Source organism: Astatotilapia calliptera, chromosome 3 (assembly GCF_900246225.1).
Source record: "Astatotilapia calliptera chromosome 3, fAstCal1.2, whole genome shotgun sequence".
NCBI lineage: Eukaryota > Metazoa > Chordata > Actinopteri > Cichliformes > Cichlidae > Astatotilapia > Astatotilapia calliptera.
Window position 1 is genome coordinate 19,105,451 of NC_039304.1, and position 14,336 is coordinate 19,119,786.

At 42.7% G+C, this 14,336-nt stretch overlaps 1 protein-coding gene across 5 annotated transcripts in view; it reads right to left on the reverse strand.

Annotated features, from left to right (window-relative positions):
• chd3 (chromodomain helicase DNA binding protein 3) overlaps positions 1–14,336 on the reverse strand; it is a 59,740-nt gene that overhangs the window by 32,121 nt on the left and 13,283 nt on the right. For all 5 annotated transcript variants that reach the window (XM_026162179.1, XM_026162176.1, XM_026162177.1 and 2 more), the window contains exons 10-24: positions 12,510–12,779; positions 12,199–12,402; positions 10,573–10,796; positions 10,362–10,493; positions 9,599–9,698; positions 8,392–8,583; positions 8,101–8,301; positions 7,875–8,012; positions 7,347–7,468; positions 6,500–6,673; positions 5,358–5,499; positions 5,020–5,151; positions 4,689–4,806; positions 505–629; positions 180–411 (exon numbers count right to left, since the gene is read on the reverse strand). In XM_026162179.1, coding sequence (XP_026017964.1) covers positions 180–411; positions 505–629; positions 4,689–4,806; positions 5,020–5,151; positions 5,358–5,499; positions 6,500–6,673; positions 7,347–7,468; positions 7,875–8,012; positions 8,101–8,301; positions 8,392–8,583; positions 9,599–9,698; positions 10,362–10,493; positions 10,573–10,796; positions 12,199–12,402; positions 12,510–12,779 — 2,506 coding nt within the window. The remainder of the gene's footprint in view (positions 1–179; positions 412–504; positions 630–4,688; positions 4,807–5,019; positions 5,152–5,357; positions 5,500–6,499; positions 6,674–7,346; positions 7,469–7,874; positions 8,013–8,100; positions 8,302–8,391; positions 8,584–9,598; positions 9,699–10,361; positions 10,494–10,572; positions 10,797–12,198; positions 12,403–12,509; positions 12,780–14,336) is intronic.

Consider the following 14,336-nt stretch of genomic DNA (forward strand, 5'->3'; position numbering starts at 1 on the left):
CAAAATAATTGAATTCAGCAGAATAAGCCTATCAAAACATGCCCTATTAGAATCTATCCCAATCCAAGCCAAACCCCTACTTGATTACATTTAACAGACAATCCTAGTTTTATTTGACTAACAGATCCAGCTCAGCTCGTGGACGTGTTATTTTTAGATTCAACAGTAACTGCCGTCACCTTCCCCCTCGTCCTTGAAGAGCTCCTCCGTCCCAAACTTGAGGATGTCATCCAGCTCCTGCTTGGTCATGGAGCCTGCCTTGGATCCCAAACCCGGGCGCACCACTAGGTGGGTCAGCATCATCTTCCTCTTGGCCACCTGGGTGATACGCTCCTCCACGCTGGCTCGCGTTACGAAACGATAAATCATGACCTTGTTGGCCTGTCCGATGCGGTGAGCTCGACTGAAGGCCTGCGAAGGAAGCGATGAGGTAATTCTTTAAAGAGGCAAAGTTTTATGAAGTAGAGATCACTTCGCTTACACGAAAAGCCGACCGAACGGCACCTGAATGTCATTATGAGGATTCCAGTCCGAGTCGAAGATGATGACAGTGTCCGCTGTGGCCAGGTTGATGCCTAAACCTCCGGCTCTGGTGGAGAGCAAGAAGCAAAACTGGCAAGCACCCGGAGCTGGAAACAGAGAGGGCGGAGAGCGTATGTGTGAGAGGGAAATAAACAGGAACACTTGTAGGACAGTGTGTAAAAGAATCACGCAAACATGCTTTACTAAAGTCTGCAGCAAGCAATTTATCAAAGACTGCACTGATATTATCACCTTAAAAAGGGGCTCTATTTTGAACCTTATGTGGCTGTGATAGCTGTAGCTGGAAGTGTTCATGTGTTTGGAAGCAGAAGGGGTGATGCTGTCAGAATGAGCTCATAATTGGAGCGGGTGGATGCGCTCAAAGCTGTGAGCACGGGGCCAAAACATTCGTTCTGTCCTGGAGCTCTTCAGCCTGAATGTTTAGAGCTGAGCCCCAAATAGTTCTACTGTTCAATAACACCGATATAATAATCAAACAGAGCAGAACTCAACTAACTTAGCTGGACTACAGGGAGGAAAGGTGAAAATCCCCATTTTCCAAATTGTATGCGTAACACATACAAGGATACATCTTGTTTTACAGGCTACAAGTTGCTTCTTTTTACAGTGACAAAGTCTGAGCATTTACAGAGTGCAGAAAGCTCATTCCTCCAATACAGCGATTTTATCTACGCTTAAATGCTTTGTGATCTTTGCACACACTCCGATGCACCGGGGCTGAGATCGATCCACCAACCTTCCACCTGAGCTACAGCTGCCATAAACGAATCGCTGATGCAGGACGATCTTACAGCACGTAACAGTGACTTTGATGAATCTCGGCAGCGTCGCGAGGCATTCATAAAAGACATTCGCACCTGCCTTCACACCTGTGGGCAATTTAGTGTTACCAATTAACCTATCATGACTACCTGCATGCCTTTGGACTGTGGGAAGCGGAGAGAACCCACGCAAACATGGGGAGAACATGCAAGAAAGACCCCGGCATGATGGTGGAATTGAACACAGGACCTTCTACTGTGAGGCGACAGTGCTAACCACCGTTCATTACTGCATACATGGATCAGGTTCTGACAGTAAAACAATGTTGTCTTCTACAAATCACTCAGATCAGCTGTTACACATACGATTCATGTTTATCTGGCGGGATAGATGCAAGAATTTAAGTCCTGCACCCCTCCTGAGCGGTCAGATTTATCCCAAGCATGGCTGTCTCTACCTCCGAACCCACACGGTCCCCAGCAATTTCTATAAATATATATATTTTTTTTTAATCATACAGATTCTTCTTCTGCTGCCTCTCTGTGATTTAAATTGTCACTGTGTTTCCAGAGAGAAAAACATGAAGAAGACAAGGTGCCAATTTTGCTCATTGGGTGTCATAAGGCTTCTAGTCTAACACCAGGCGCTTTGTTGCTTAATTTCCCCCTTCTTCCCATCCACTCTCCACTATCCAATAAAGGTCACGCCCCACCACCACAAAAAATAAAATAAAATATCTCAACAAAAAAGGCTTTGACATCATGGGTTTCACTTTGTGTGTGTGGGTGTGTAAATGGTGCTTTTCTACTATATTTGACTGCTTTATACAACATACTTCATTCACTCAGTCACACCCGTTGACACAAGCACTTTTCCACAGCTGCGTGCTTTGTACAGGGAGTGCAGAATTATTAGGCAAATGAGTATTTTGTCCACATCATCCTCTTCATGCATGTTGTCTTACTCCAAGCTGTATAGGCTCGAACGCCTACTACCAATTAAGCATATTAGGTGATGTGCATCTCTGTAATGAGAAGGGGTGTGGTCTAATGACATCAACACCCTATATCAGGTGTGCATAATTATTAGGCAACGTCCTTTCCTTTGGCAAAATGGGTCAAAAGAAGGACTTGACAGGCTCAGAAAAGTCAAAAATACTGAGATATCTTGCAGAGGGATGCAGCAGTCTCAAAATTGCAAAGCTTCTGAAGCGTGATCATCGAACAATCAAGCGTTTCATTCAAAAAAGTCAACAGGGTCGCAAGAAGCGTGTGGAAAAACCAAGGCGCAAAATAACTGCCCATGAACTGAGAAAAGTCAAGCGTGCAGCTGCCAAGATGCCACTTGCCACCAGTTTGGCCATATTTCAGAGCTGCAACATCACTGGAGTGCCCAAAAGCACAAGGTGTGCAATACTCAGAGACACGGCCAAGGTAAGAAAGGCTGAAAGACGACCACCACTGAACAAGACACACAAGCTGAAACGTCAAGACTGGGCCAAGAAATATCTCAAGACTGGTTTTTCTAAGGTTTTATGGACTGATGAAATGAGAGTGAGTCTTGATGGGCCAGATGGATGGGCCCGTGGCTGGATTGGTAAAGGGCAGAGAGCTCCACTCCCACTCAGACGCCAGCAAGGTGGAGGTGGAGTACTGGTTTGGGCTGGTATCATCAAAGATGAGCTTGTGGGGCCTTTTCGGGTTGAGGATGGAGTCAAGCTCAACTCCCAGTCCTACTGCCAGTTTCTGGAAGACACCTTCTTCAAGCAGTGGTACAGGAAGAAGTCTGCATCCTTCAAGAAAAACATGATTTTCATGCAGGACAATGCTCTATCACACGCATTCAAATACTCCACAGCGTGGCTGGCAAGAAAGGGTATAAAAGAAGAAAAACTAATGACATGGCCTCCTTGTTCACCTGATCTGAACCCCATTGAGAACCTGTGGTCCATCATCAAATGTGAGATTTACAAGGAGGGAAAACAGTACACCTCTCTGAACAGTGTCTGGGAGGCTGTGGTTGCTGCTGCACGCAATGTTGATGGTGAACAGATCAAAACACTGACAGAATCCATGGATGGCAGGCTTTTGAGTGTCCTTGCAAAGAAAGGTGGCTATATTGGTCGCTGATTTGTTTTTGTTTTGTTTTTGAATGTCAGAAATGTATATTTGTGAATGTGGAGATGTTATATTGGTTTCACTGGTAAAAATAAATAATTGAAATGGGTATATATTTGTTTTTTGTTAAGTTGCCTAATAATTATGCACAGTAATAGTCACCTGCACACACAGATATCCCCCTAAAATAGCTAAAACTAAAAACAAACTAAAAACTACTTCCAAAAACATTCAGCTTTGATATTAATGAGTTTTTTGGGTTCATTGAGAACATGGTTGTTGTTCAATAATAAAATTATTCCTCAAAAATACAACTTGCCTAATAATTCTGCACTCCCTGTAGGTAACGAAGTACAAATACTTCCTTAATGTACTTAAGTGCAATTTACAGTTGTTTATACTTTACTTTTTTTTTCGGACTACTTTTTACTTTTACTCCCTGAATTAAAAAAAAATTTATGTACTTTTTACTCCTTACATTTTCAAAACAGACTTGTTGCTTTTGCTTTACCGCATTTGGGAGGTATTATTTCTATGATCATCATGCTAAATCTTGCCCTCAGATTCTTCATTTTCTTAAACATTGAATCCCAAAAGTCAAATGAGGAGTTGAGCGTTACCAACAGAATGTTTTTGAAAGTGTTTTCCATATTTCTTCTTGTTATTGTGCAATCAAAGCAACATCATCATCATATGACCCTCGACCTAAATGTAGAGAACCATCTGAATCCTGACGACGAATAAATAAATAAGCACTTTAATGACACGCTTTGTACATCACATTTAAATTAAATTTGACTTAACAGTAGTTTTATTAATAATGTGTAAATTGCATCATTTTAAAATGCAGTATATTGCCTGCACTGTAAAAAGGTTCTGTAAAACCATTATGGCCCCATTAGTGCTGAAGGAGAAGCTACCGAGGGCACACTCCCTTTAAGAGTGCAGTGGTCCCAGCTTCCACAGGCATGCTTGTTACGGTTGGTTTCAACAAGCTAAAATAAATGTGGCAGAAACACATGACTTCACTGACTACTGCCTGTGTCAGTCTTGTACATACAGCCTATTGGTATAACTGTCTCGTATCGTTTTAAAACATTTTAACTTATATTTTAATCAGCAAACTTTCTCGGTTAGTCTGTCGCAGCATTTTTGTTATTTCTGTCAATTTAATGAGTCTTTCTAGAGTACTGCAAGGCAGCGTGACACCTACTCATCCTTAGCTGAGCTCACGGTCAGCTTACCGCACTTGATCCTGTGTCTCACCGTTAAAGCGGTCGATGGCTTCTTGCCTCAGCGCTCCCGTGATGCCTCCATCAATTCGCTCGTACTTGTAACCTTCATAATCCAGAAAATCTTCAAGTAAGTCGAGCATTTTAGTCATCTGAAAACGGAGGAGACAGAGAGGTAGAGAGAGACACCGGCATGTGTTTTCATGAATACTTGATTACCCGTGCAGCCGCACAGCTGGAATCACAGCCTGCCGCTGAGCCTTCTGGAGATGTCACGAGACCAATTTAACATCTGCGCAGGGAGATACCCATCTGGTGTTTGCGTGTGTGAATGCGCGCTCGTTTGTGTCTGTGTGAAGACGTACCTGTGAGAAGACCAGCACTCGGTGTCCCTGCTCTTTCAGCTTCCTCAGCATCTTCTGCAACAGGGTCAGTTTCCCAGAGGCCTTAGTGAGGGCTGACCCTTCATAAGCACCGCTGGGTGTTTTCGGGGATTCCTACAAACACAATGAAGATACAGTATGACACAGGAGCTCTTCCACACATTACCACAGGGTGTCCCTGTTAAGCAATTTGCTATTCATTTAAAGCAAATCTTGGAGTAAATGCTGAAATAATACAGGAAACTTAAGCAGCATTAAATCTACTCTTTCTGTGGATCAAGAATCCCCAAAGACAAAAGTGTCCTTTTGTTTCTTCTCACCATTGAGGCAACGGGGAAGAGGTAGGGATGATTGCAGCACTTCTTTAGGTCCATCATGATGTTGAGCAGCGAGACCTGATTTCCTCCGCCTTTCGAGTTTAGAGCTTCAAAGTTTTTGGTCAGAATTAGCTTGTAGTATTTCCTGCATTTAAGAAAATCCAAGAAAAACACAAAATCGTGAAATGATTAGGAGTGTGTCAACACGACGTCAACAACATTAGATGGATCTATTAAATCTTTGAATTCTCGCATTTCACTGAGTCCCACTGACACTGGTGGAGGAATTCCAGGAGCCAGCTGTTCAGTTTTAAGATGCACAGCTGGTTCATTTTTCGCTTTAATGTGGTTGATTGGTGCAGATGTGAACAAAGTAATCGCACATGAGTGAGGACCGAAATAACAACAAAAAGGCCATTGGATGAGCGAGCAACTGGTTTATGGTGAAAACGTGATCCAATCTCTAGCCGATCTTGTTGCAGTCAGGTATATTGAATACAAATGTTAGGAATAACTGCTCCATGTTATTCACTAGTCCAGAACAATGTTGCTCCTGCTCTGAACACATCCGGCCAATAAGAGGACTGAATGTTCTCATGTGGTTTGTAGTGTCACATTTTGGTCTCCAAGAAAAGAAACCAAAAGAAAGGAAATCATGAGAAAAATCTAAGAGTTTACAAACTCTTCAGTTCTTCAATTCTGTATTTCCAGCTTTGTGGGAACACCTCAACTCTACCGAACACCTTTGGGATGAACTAGAAAGAGTCAGCCCGTCTGATCTGACATCAGTGTCTGACCGCCCAAATGCTTTTCTGCATTAACGGACAACAATCCCACAGACAGGCTCCAACATGTACAAAAGCTTCCCAGGAGAGTGCAGAGGGGTACCAACTCCAGATTAATGCCTGGCTCCTGTTGTTTATACAATGTTTATATAATGTGTAGATCAAGATGAAGTCTTTTTAAAACCTTTTTCTCCCCTCCAACAAACACTTACAAACAACAGAGGATGTATAGACTAACTGTCGCACTTGTACACACAAACACACCCTTTCAGTTGAATCTGACCTTGGTTTTAGGCTACGGAAGATGCTCGTCTAAGTGCTACAAACGTAGATTTGTATCTACATTTGTCAGTGTCATACTTCTGCATAGGGCTCAGCTCCACTCTGACAATCAGCTCGGTCTTGGCGGGCATGTTCTTGAAGACGTCGGCCTTCAGTCTGCGCAACATGTGAGGCCCCAGCAGGTCATGGAGCTTCTTGATCTGGTCCTCCTTGGAAATGTCAGCGAACTCTTCTAGGAAGCCCTCGAGGTTACTGCAAAGAGAGAGAGAAGAAAATCTATCATAGACAATTCTACTGCAACTAGAAATAAGAACAGATGAATTAGTAGAGCTACAAGTACTGGGCACATTACTGTTTACAGGTAATGAGATACGTGTACATAATAGTAACCCCTGTAAACCTAAGCATTAGGCTTTAGACTACTCCAAACACTCAGTTACTATCTTTTCTACTTTTGTGCTGAACAGATATCAGCTTCATTTGCTTCTATGGACGCAACGCTTACAAGCTTTTGTTTGAGGGAGCCAGACGAGGGGCAGCCAATCAGAAGTAAGTGGCCTTTCAAGAGTGTGGCCTCAACTCTTTATAATTGCTAGAAAATTGTCAGTGTTTGTTCAAACACCTGACCATTTTATAATTAGTTAAATATTAATTTGCATACATGAGATTTATTTGTATTATACTTCTACACTCTCACAAACACATAAAAACTCATGTGTTAAATATGACACACTTAACAGAGAGTAGGTAAAACAGCTTTTTCTAACAGGGGATGAAGTGAATGGGCTGCACCAAAAGCTAGAACAGATTCATTATTTTTTAAATTAATGACGACTCATGCAAAGCTACTCTTGTAGGACCCCCTTTTAAAATTAGGTGTTCATGTAGTGTGAAGGTGTGTGCTTTACAAAGAAAGAAGTCCTACTTGAAGCGGTTAGGTGTGAGGAAGTTGAGCAGGTGAAACAGCTCCTCCAGGTTGTTCTGTAACGGAGTTCCTGTGAGCAGAAGCTTGTAGTCGATCTTGTAGTCGTTCAGACGCCTGAAGAACTGGAAACACAAATAAGGAAGCTCAGCGTTATTTAACTCTCAGTGGATTTTTCTAAACTCTTCCACATCATTAAAAAACAAACATATTTGACTTAATTTCACATCAGTTTTATTTCTATAGTGCAAACTCACAACAATAGTCGCCTTAAGGTGTTTTATACTGTAAGTAAATATCTTATATTGCATAGATCTTATAATTAGTTGTAATTAAGTCATTATGGCATGGACCCCAACTTCCTGAAGAAGTACAGCTAATACTTAATCTATTACTCTCATGATAAAGTACATTAAACGACCTATGAAAGTAGTTAAGTACTGTGGGACTAAAGTGTTGCCATTGCATAGTTTGGCCACCAGAGAGAGGTGAAGTGCGTTAATGTGGACTCATATGCAGTAGCTGCTGTACCTTGGACTGGTTGTTCTTAAGGCGGTGAGCTTCATCCACCACCAGACAGGCCCAGTCAATAGACTTCAGCGCCGTTTGGTCGATGGTCACCAGCTCGTAGGAGGTCAGCAGCACGTGGAATTTAATAGGAGCTTCTCGCTGCAGGAGGACAAACAAGGGAGGAAGGATGAGTGGACGCCACTGTCGATATCGTGTTTTCCCGCTACTGCTAACGATCCCTCCTTACCCTCAGTTTGAAGGTCTTCTTTCCTCCCTTGACGGCCGTGTCATCAAAGGAGAACTCGTTCTCTCTGATGATGGCTCGGCTGTCCTTGTCTCCCGTGTACGTCACCACGTAGAAATCGGGGGCCCACATCTCAAACTCCCTCTCCCAGTTGATGATGGTGGAGAGTGGAGCGCTGACTAGAAATGGACCCTTAGTGTGACCCTGAAGCGAGCAGAGAGGGAAATCAGTACCGTGTTACACAGCGAGACTTTAAACAACGTTAAAGGAAAAAAGCAGAGATAAGGTCAGCACCTCTTTGAAAAGTGAATAGAGGAAGACGATGGTTTGGATGGTCTTTCCCAGCCCCATCTCGTCCGCCAGGATGGTGTCAGTGCCCTGAGCCCAGGAAAACCGAAGCCAGTTCAGGCCCTCCAGTTGGTACAGATGTAGCGTGCCGCCCGTTGACGTGACAAAGTCTGGCTGCTCCTCGTATTTTATTGTAGGCTGAAGGGAAGAAATGAGAAAACGGTGAGGAGATACGATTGGGTTAACTGGAAACTCTAAATTGCCATAGGTGTGAATGTGGGAGTGAATGGCTGTCTCTGTCTGTGTGTTAGCCCTGCAACAGACTGGCGACCTGTCCAGCGTGTACCCCGCCTCTCGCCCTAAGACAGCTGGGATAGGCTCCAGCTCCCCCGTGACCCCGATAAAGGATAAGCGGAAGCGAATGGATGGATGGAAATTCCTTTACATTTCCTGAAAACATCTGGATTACCAAGAAAAAACTAATTTCATTCATCAGTCTTTGTTTATTTTCTGTAAAGGTTTTGACTGAAAGGTCAAATTGTGTCTGTTTGTTTGTATTTTGACTTATTGTGGTTTAATGCGCACAGATTTGTACATGATAAAAAAAAAATACTGGCGGTCGCCAATGCTACCACTCAGCCTCCTCGTAGTGTTTCCTGTGACTGCGGTATAAATTTGAAAAATCCCAGGCAATCACTGGGATTTGAACTCGTCCGAGATTTTTAGCAGATGCACTTATGGTACAGATTTTAAACTCCTATGTAACCTACTGAGTTGTCAGATTTACAAACCTCTCCACGCTGAACAATTATGAGGTTATGAATCAGAAACTGTTCAATAATCTACATTTTCAAAGATAGTTTTGAGCAATATTACCAAGAGAGAGGCTTAGATATGCAAAATGAGAAATATTGGAAAGTGTGGTTATTCTCCCATGCTGCATCGGACAGCTTTAGTAAAACTATTAGTAAAAATAATCGAAGTCGGTTCACCAGTGGTGTGCTTTTATACAATAAAGATCCTTAAATGTGTACAATTTAACACAAAAATAAAGGGAACACATTGTAAGGGAATCCTTACAGTATAGCATATAAAAAATGTAAATCTGAATTGCAGTATGTGATTGTTCTTATAAGAAACATTTAATAACTTTATAACAAAAAAGAGTGACTGGCTAACAGCAGACAGCAGCTGCACACTTTACAATACTCACATCAGTGAGTGGTGAGCCTGGAGACTCATCTTCACCCTCATCTGAGTTCTTGTTCCTTATCTTCCTGGGTTTGTCTGGGTCCTCCTTCATTATGGCGTCCCTGTTAAACAGCAGCAGAATTATTGCCACGTCGCTGACACTAAGCTGTTCACTCTAGCAGGGATCCGATTCATCAAAGGGAGATGAGACTGCACGTATACGTAGGGCAGGTCTCTGTGAAGCGGCTGAAAAACACTAGCGGACTTGCTTTAACCTCCTAAGACCCGAACTTTTTCATTGCATGAAATTTTAATTTCTCTTTGGGCTGATTGAGACCTGATGAATGTAAAAACAACGAATGATCATTTTACCTGATGTAGTTTCTGAGAAAAGTTATATCCACATATGAGGAGATTTGCATTAAATTTCGATAGAACATTATAAAGTCACAATTGATGTGCAAAACTTTTTATTTGGTGTCTGAACACAGCAGCATTTTTCCTGAGTACAAAAACAAAATGAGAAACAGCAGCTGTGCCCCTTTGAGCAATATGGTTGCAGGAAGACGTATGCCTGTAACAAAGTCAAAAAAGTAAAAGATTTCAGAGCATGAAACACGAAACATTTCAGGTGGCAGTGTAATGTCCTCGTAACTGCATATCAGGCCCTTGTAGAGCAAAATTTAGTATTGTGGTCTGGACAACCCAAAATGTGATGCCCACATATGTGGACGGCAGGTTTTAGGAGGTTAATAAATGAGAAATACAGCTTTAAAAACAAATACCTGTGTTTCCAGTAGCTGGCCTTGTAAATTGCAAAGTCGGGGATATCCATGTCGTCTCTCTCCCATGTACACTGGTCGTAGGCGAGGTCTCGCCACTTGACCAGGTAGTGGTATATCCCCTTCTTATCCACACTAGCAGGGAGACACATGATCACAGTTAGTGGTCCTTCACAAACCTGACCTCTGCGTGCTTGTGTGCACGGCTCTTTACCTGTGATTGATGATCCGGTGAATCATCATCCACTCGGGCTTGATGCCATATCTGTAGTATTTGTCCTCCATGATGGCATACTGGGGGTCTTTGGCCCTCCTCTTCTCGCTCTTTCCTACTCCGTTCTCATCCTCTCCCCCCGAGCCGTAGTCCAAGCTGGGAGGCTCGTCCATGTCCGTCTTCCTCTGGTAGTTTCTATACATGACCGAGTGGAAGATCTCCAGCTGATGAGACAAAGACATTAGTTGGTCAGATGATCATTTTTCAGGTGAGGACGTCCTAGATTTGTGGTTTTCAAAACCATTTTTTTTTCATTGTTTAGACTTGGAAAAACGTGACCCTCGTCATATATGTTATTCTAAATATGGAGAGCAGTTGTTTATATTTCAGCCACGGTTTGATTTCCATTGTTAGATCTTTTAAATCTGAAGCATTAGAGACTCAACACAGGAGAACAATCTAAAAAATGTAGAAAGCAGTTTTTGCTGTTTTGTTTCATAAATCTGGTGAATACAAAAATGCTGAGTAAACACTGCAAATGACATGCTGAGTGCAGTTTTTAAAGTAGAAAGGAAATTTAAGGGAATAATAATCTTTAGTGATGGTGATGATGTACGTTCATTTACAAATACCATCTATGGCTGTAAAAACAGTCGCTAAAATATGTGTAAACAGTAGGACCGCCCTGTGAATAAAGCTTCCAAGGATCAGTTTAAGATTCTTGGGGTCGAGCATTTGCTTATGCAGATAATCGAATGCGCTGCACTCGTGGTTCGCCTGATAGCGCCCATTCTGTCCCCTTTAAGACGCCTGTGTGTGAAGTAGGTCCCTTGTTGAGGGAAGAGTGTGCGAGAAGCGGCTGCAGCCACAGAGATGATTAAGCAACAGTTACACATGATATACATAGTTTCAGTGTAACAACAATCCAAACAAGGTCCTATAAAGGGCCGTTTGTGGGTGGTCTGGTGTGGGCTTTCTCTTTCATACTTCTCCTCCAGGGTGGGCAAGCAAAAGTTATTTTTTGTGGTTATTAGCTAATGAGCCAGGCTAGAGTCAAAACACAACTGCATTTTAACCTCTGAAGGACATGTAACAAGTAAAACTCTAACTCTGTAAGTTTAAATATGTCTTTTAACAACAACAAACCAGGCTGACTACCTGAGACGGCTACTTCATTGGTTACACCTTGCTGGGCTGGACCCAGTTTAGCCTTCAGAACGACTTTAATTCTTCACGGCACAGATTCCACAAGGTGCTGGAAGTCCACATCGTGTCTACGTGTCTAAAGGCATAGAGTTGCTGCCATGTGTTGACTTTTTAGATATTTTTGTACTGGTATACCTGATGGCCAGTGTGTGTATAAGAAATATCAGTTATTTTATAGGGAGCAATACTGTGAATTTAATTTAATTACTTTATTTATATTTTTGCTACGGCATGTTGTCAAAGGGATGTACATTAGGCTGCAGGAGCTTGATTAAAAACGACAGATGTGTGCTGTCTGGTTCATTACTCTGACACGTGTGTGGCTAAAAAAAAAGAAGAAGAAGAAATATTTGGACTGAGGAGGGGGAATCCCTAGAAAACAGACTTGCCATTATTTGTGGTTGTGACTTTCAGACTCACCTGCAGCTCAGTGATCCAGGTGCAGTGCCAGTAGGACTGTCCGGTCAGCTTTACAAAGAACTCCCTCTCTGCCCTGCCTTTCATTGGTGGCGGTGGCGGGGCGTCGGGTGGAGCGTCGGGAGCGGGTGGAACAGGAATGGGAGGTGGAGGCTCACCCCATCGCCAGTGGAGGATCTTTTGGACACGTCCCTTGATTGGCGGACACTGGAGCAAAAATGCATTTTTAAAATCACATCAGTTTATTTAAGCGAGAAGATGGAAATCTGTGAGGTATAGATTAAAAAAACACTGTGACAAGAGCATCAACTGACCGTGCATCGTGGACACAGCCACTCTCCGTTGGGAATCTCCGGCAACGGCGGGTTCAGACAGTGGATGTGGTAGGAAGACGTACAGGTGTCGCAGCACAACAGCTCACCTCCGTCTTTACACACCCGACAGAACTCCATGTGGTCGTCATCTTCCTCCTCCGCCCCAGTGGCGACCCTCACGCCGACCTCTGATATCACTCTGTCCTCGCTGTCCTCCTCAAAATCCTCAAAGTCTTCGTCTTTTGCTTCCCACTGGATTCCCTCTTTTTCCTGAAAGAAAGCGAGAGAAAACAAAACTGTTAAACTGAGGAACATCCTGAACACATGAAGTAAAAGGAGCTTTCAACAACCACAAGATGCTTATTGAGAATTTTGTGGTTACATATTAATGACTCACAGAAAAAAATTAAGCTGCTAATGTTGCCAGCTGTTCATTGCACTGAGAGTCCTGGCTCCCATTGACTCTTTTAGCCTTAAGTGGGAATGTGGTTGTGAGACATAAGATAAGCGGGAGAAGGACCTTTGCTGGAGCTGCTCAGGTGCTGTTTTAAGTAGGCCTCCGTGACTGTGAAGGATGGAGTTTGTGAAAAATAGACCACTGCTCCAAGTGAGCCTATTCTGGGTGAATAAAGGTTAAAAAAAGAAATACCTGATTTATGTAACAGCTGCAGTATGTAACCCATATTTGGGGTCTACTATCCCTGTGCAACACTGACAGTTAAAGTAAATGTCTGCTATCTCAGTCACTACAGACCCAAGCTTATATAAAACACAGTTTTGGCAACTACTGTACGATATTAAAACCGGCATTTGCCAATTTGTAAATGTAGCCTGGTGACATATAGGGAGCTCACACTCCGGAGGAAAGCAAGCAGCTTTTCGCCTTGCTGTGCAGAATAAAATGAGAATGTGAAATCGTTTATTTGCAAGAACCAGTGACTTTCAAACTGCAGAATGGTTACACGGCATTACAAATCATTGCTTTTTGAATAATGCATACATATTTACAACATGGCATTTGATTGTTGAAATGTTCACGATTAATGAAGTGGAAATTTTGACTGTGCTATAGCACCTACTCGGGGGAGTTGAAATTTTCCAAAAAAAAAAGGACCAGAAAAAATCCCCAACCCTTTCAAAGTGTAAGTATCTCACTAGCACGTCAACAAACACCTTGAGTGTGACAGTTATACTGCTCTGATACAGCTCTCCTTCAAATTCAATGCCAGTCTACCACTTCTTGGTATTCAGGGATGCTTGACTCAGATAAACCTGACACTTGCGCTGAATAAACAGCAGGTAAAAAGCTTCTTTTCAGCTTCCTGTTTGTCACCAGTGCATGCCCTTTCCCTCTTTTTCTCCGCTCCTCCAGTCAGTTAGCTAAATGACATTTAAGCGCAAGTATCGCTCACTTTGTTCACACTTTCGATATCAATACCAGGTCGTCCCTACAGATAAAAACACGTGACTCATAAAGAAACTAAAAAGCTAAACCAGTCGAAACAATCACATAAAATTCTACACAGTGGATTTAATGCAGCAATTTAGTGAGCAGTTTCACAGCACCTTAACTGACTAATCTCAGAGATCTGATACCAAGACTTCGCAGCATCTAGAAATTAGCACTGAGCAATATTTGTGCCATTGCTGAATAGATTACACCCACATTTGGCGACAGTTTTTTGTTGAGGCAGGATGTCTGCACGTAGCCGCTTCCCCGCTCAGATTTCTGATAAGCTTAAAGGGTTTCTACTCATCTGATCCTCCAAGAAAACAAGCTTTAACTAACAGTAACAGGTGTTTTTGCTGCTCAGGTAGCCACACAGC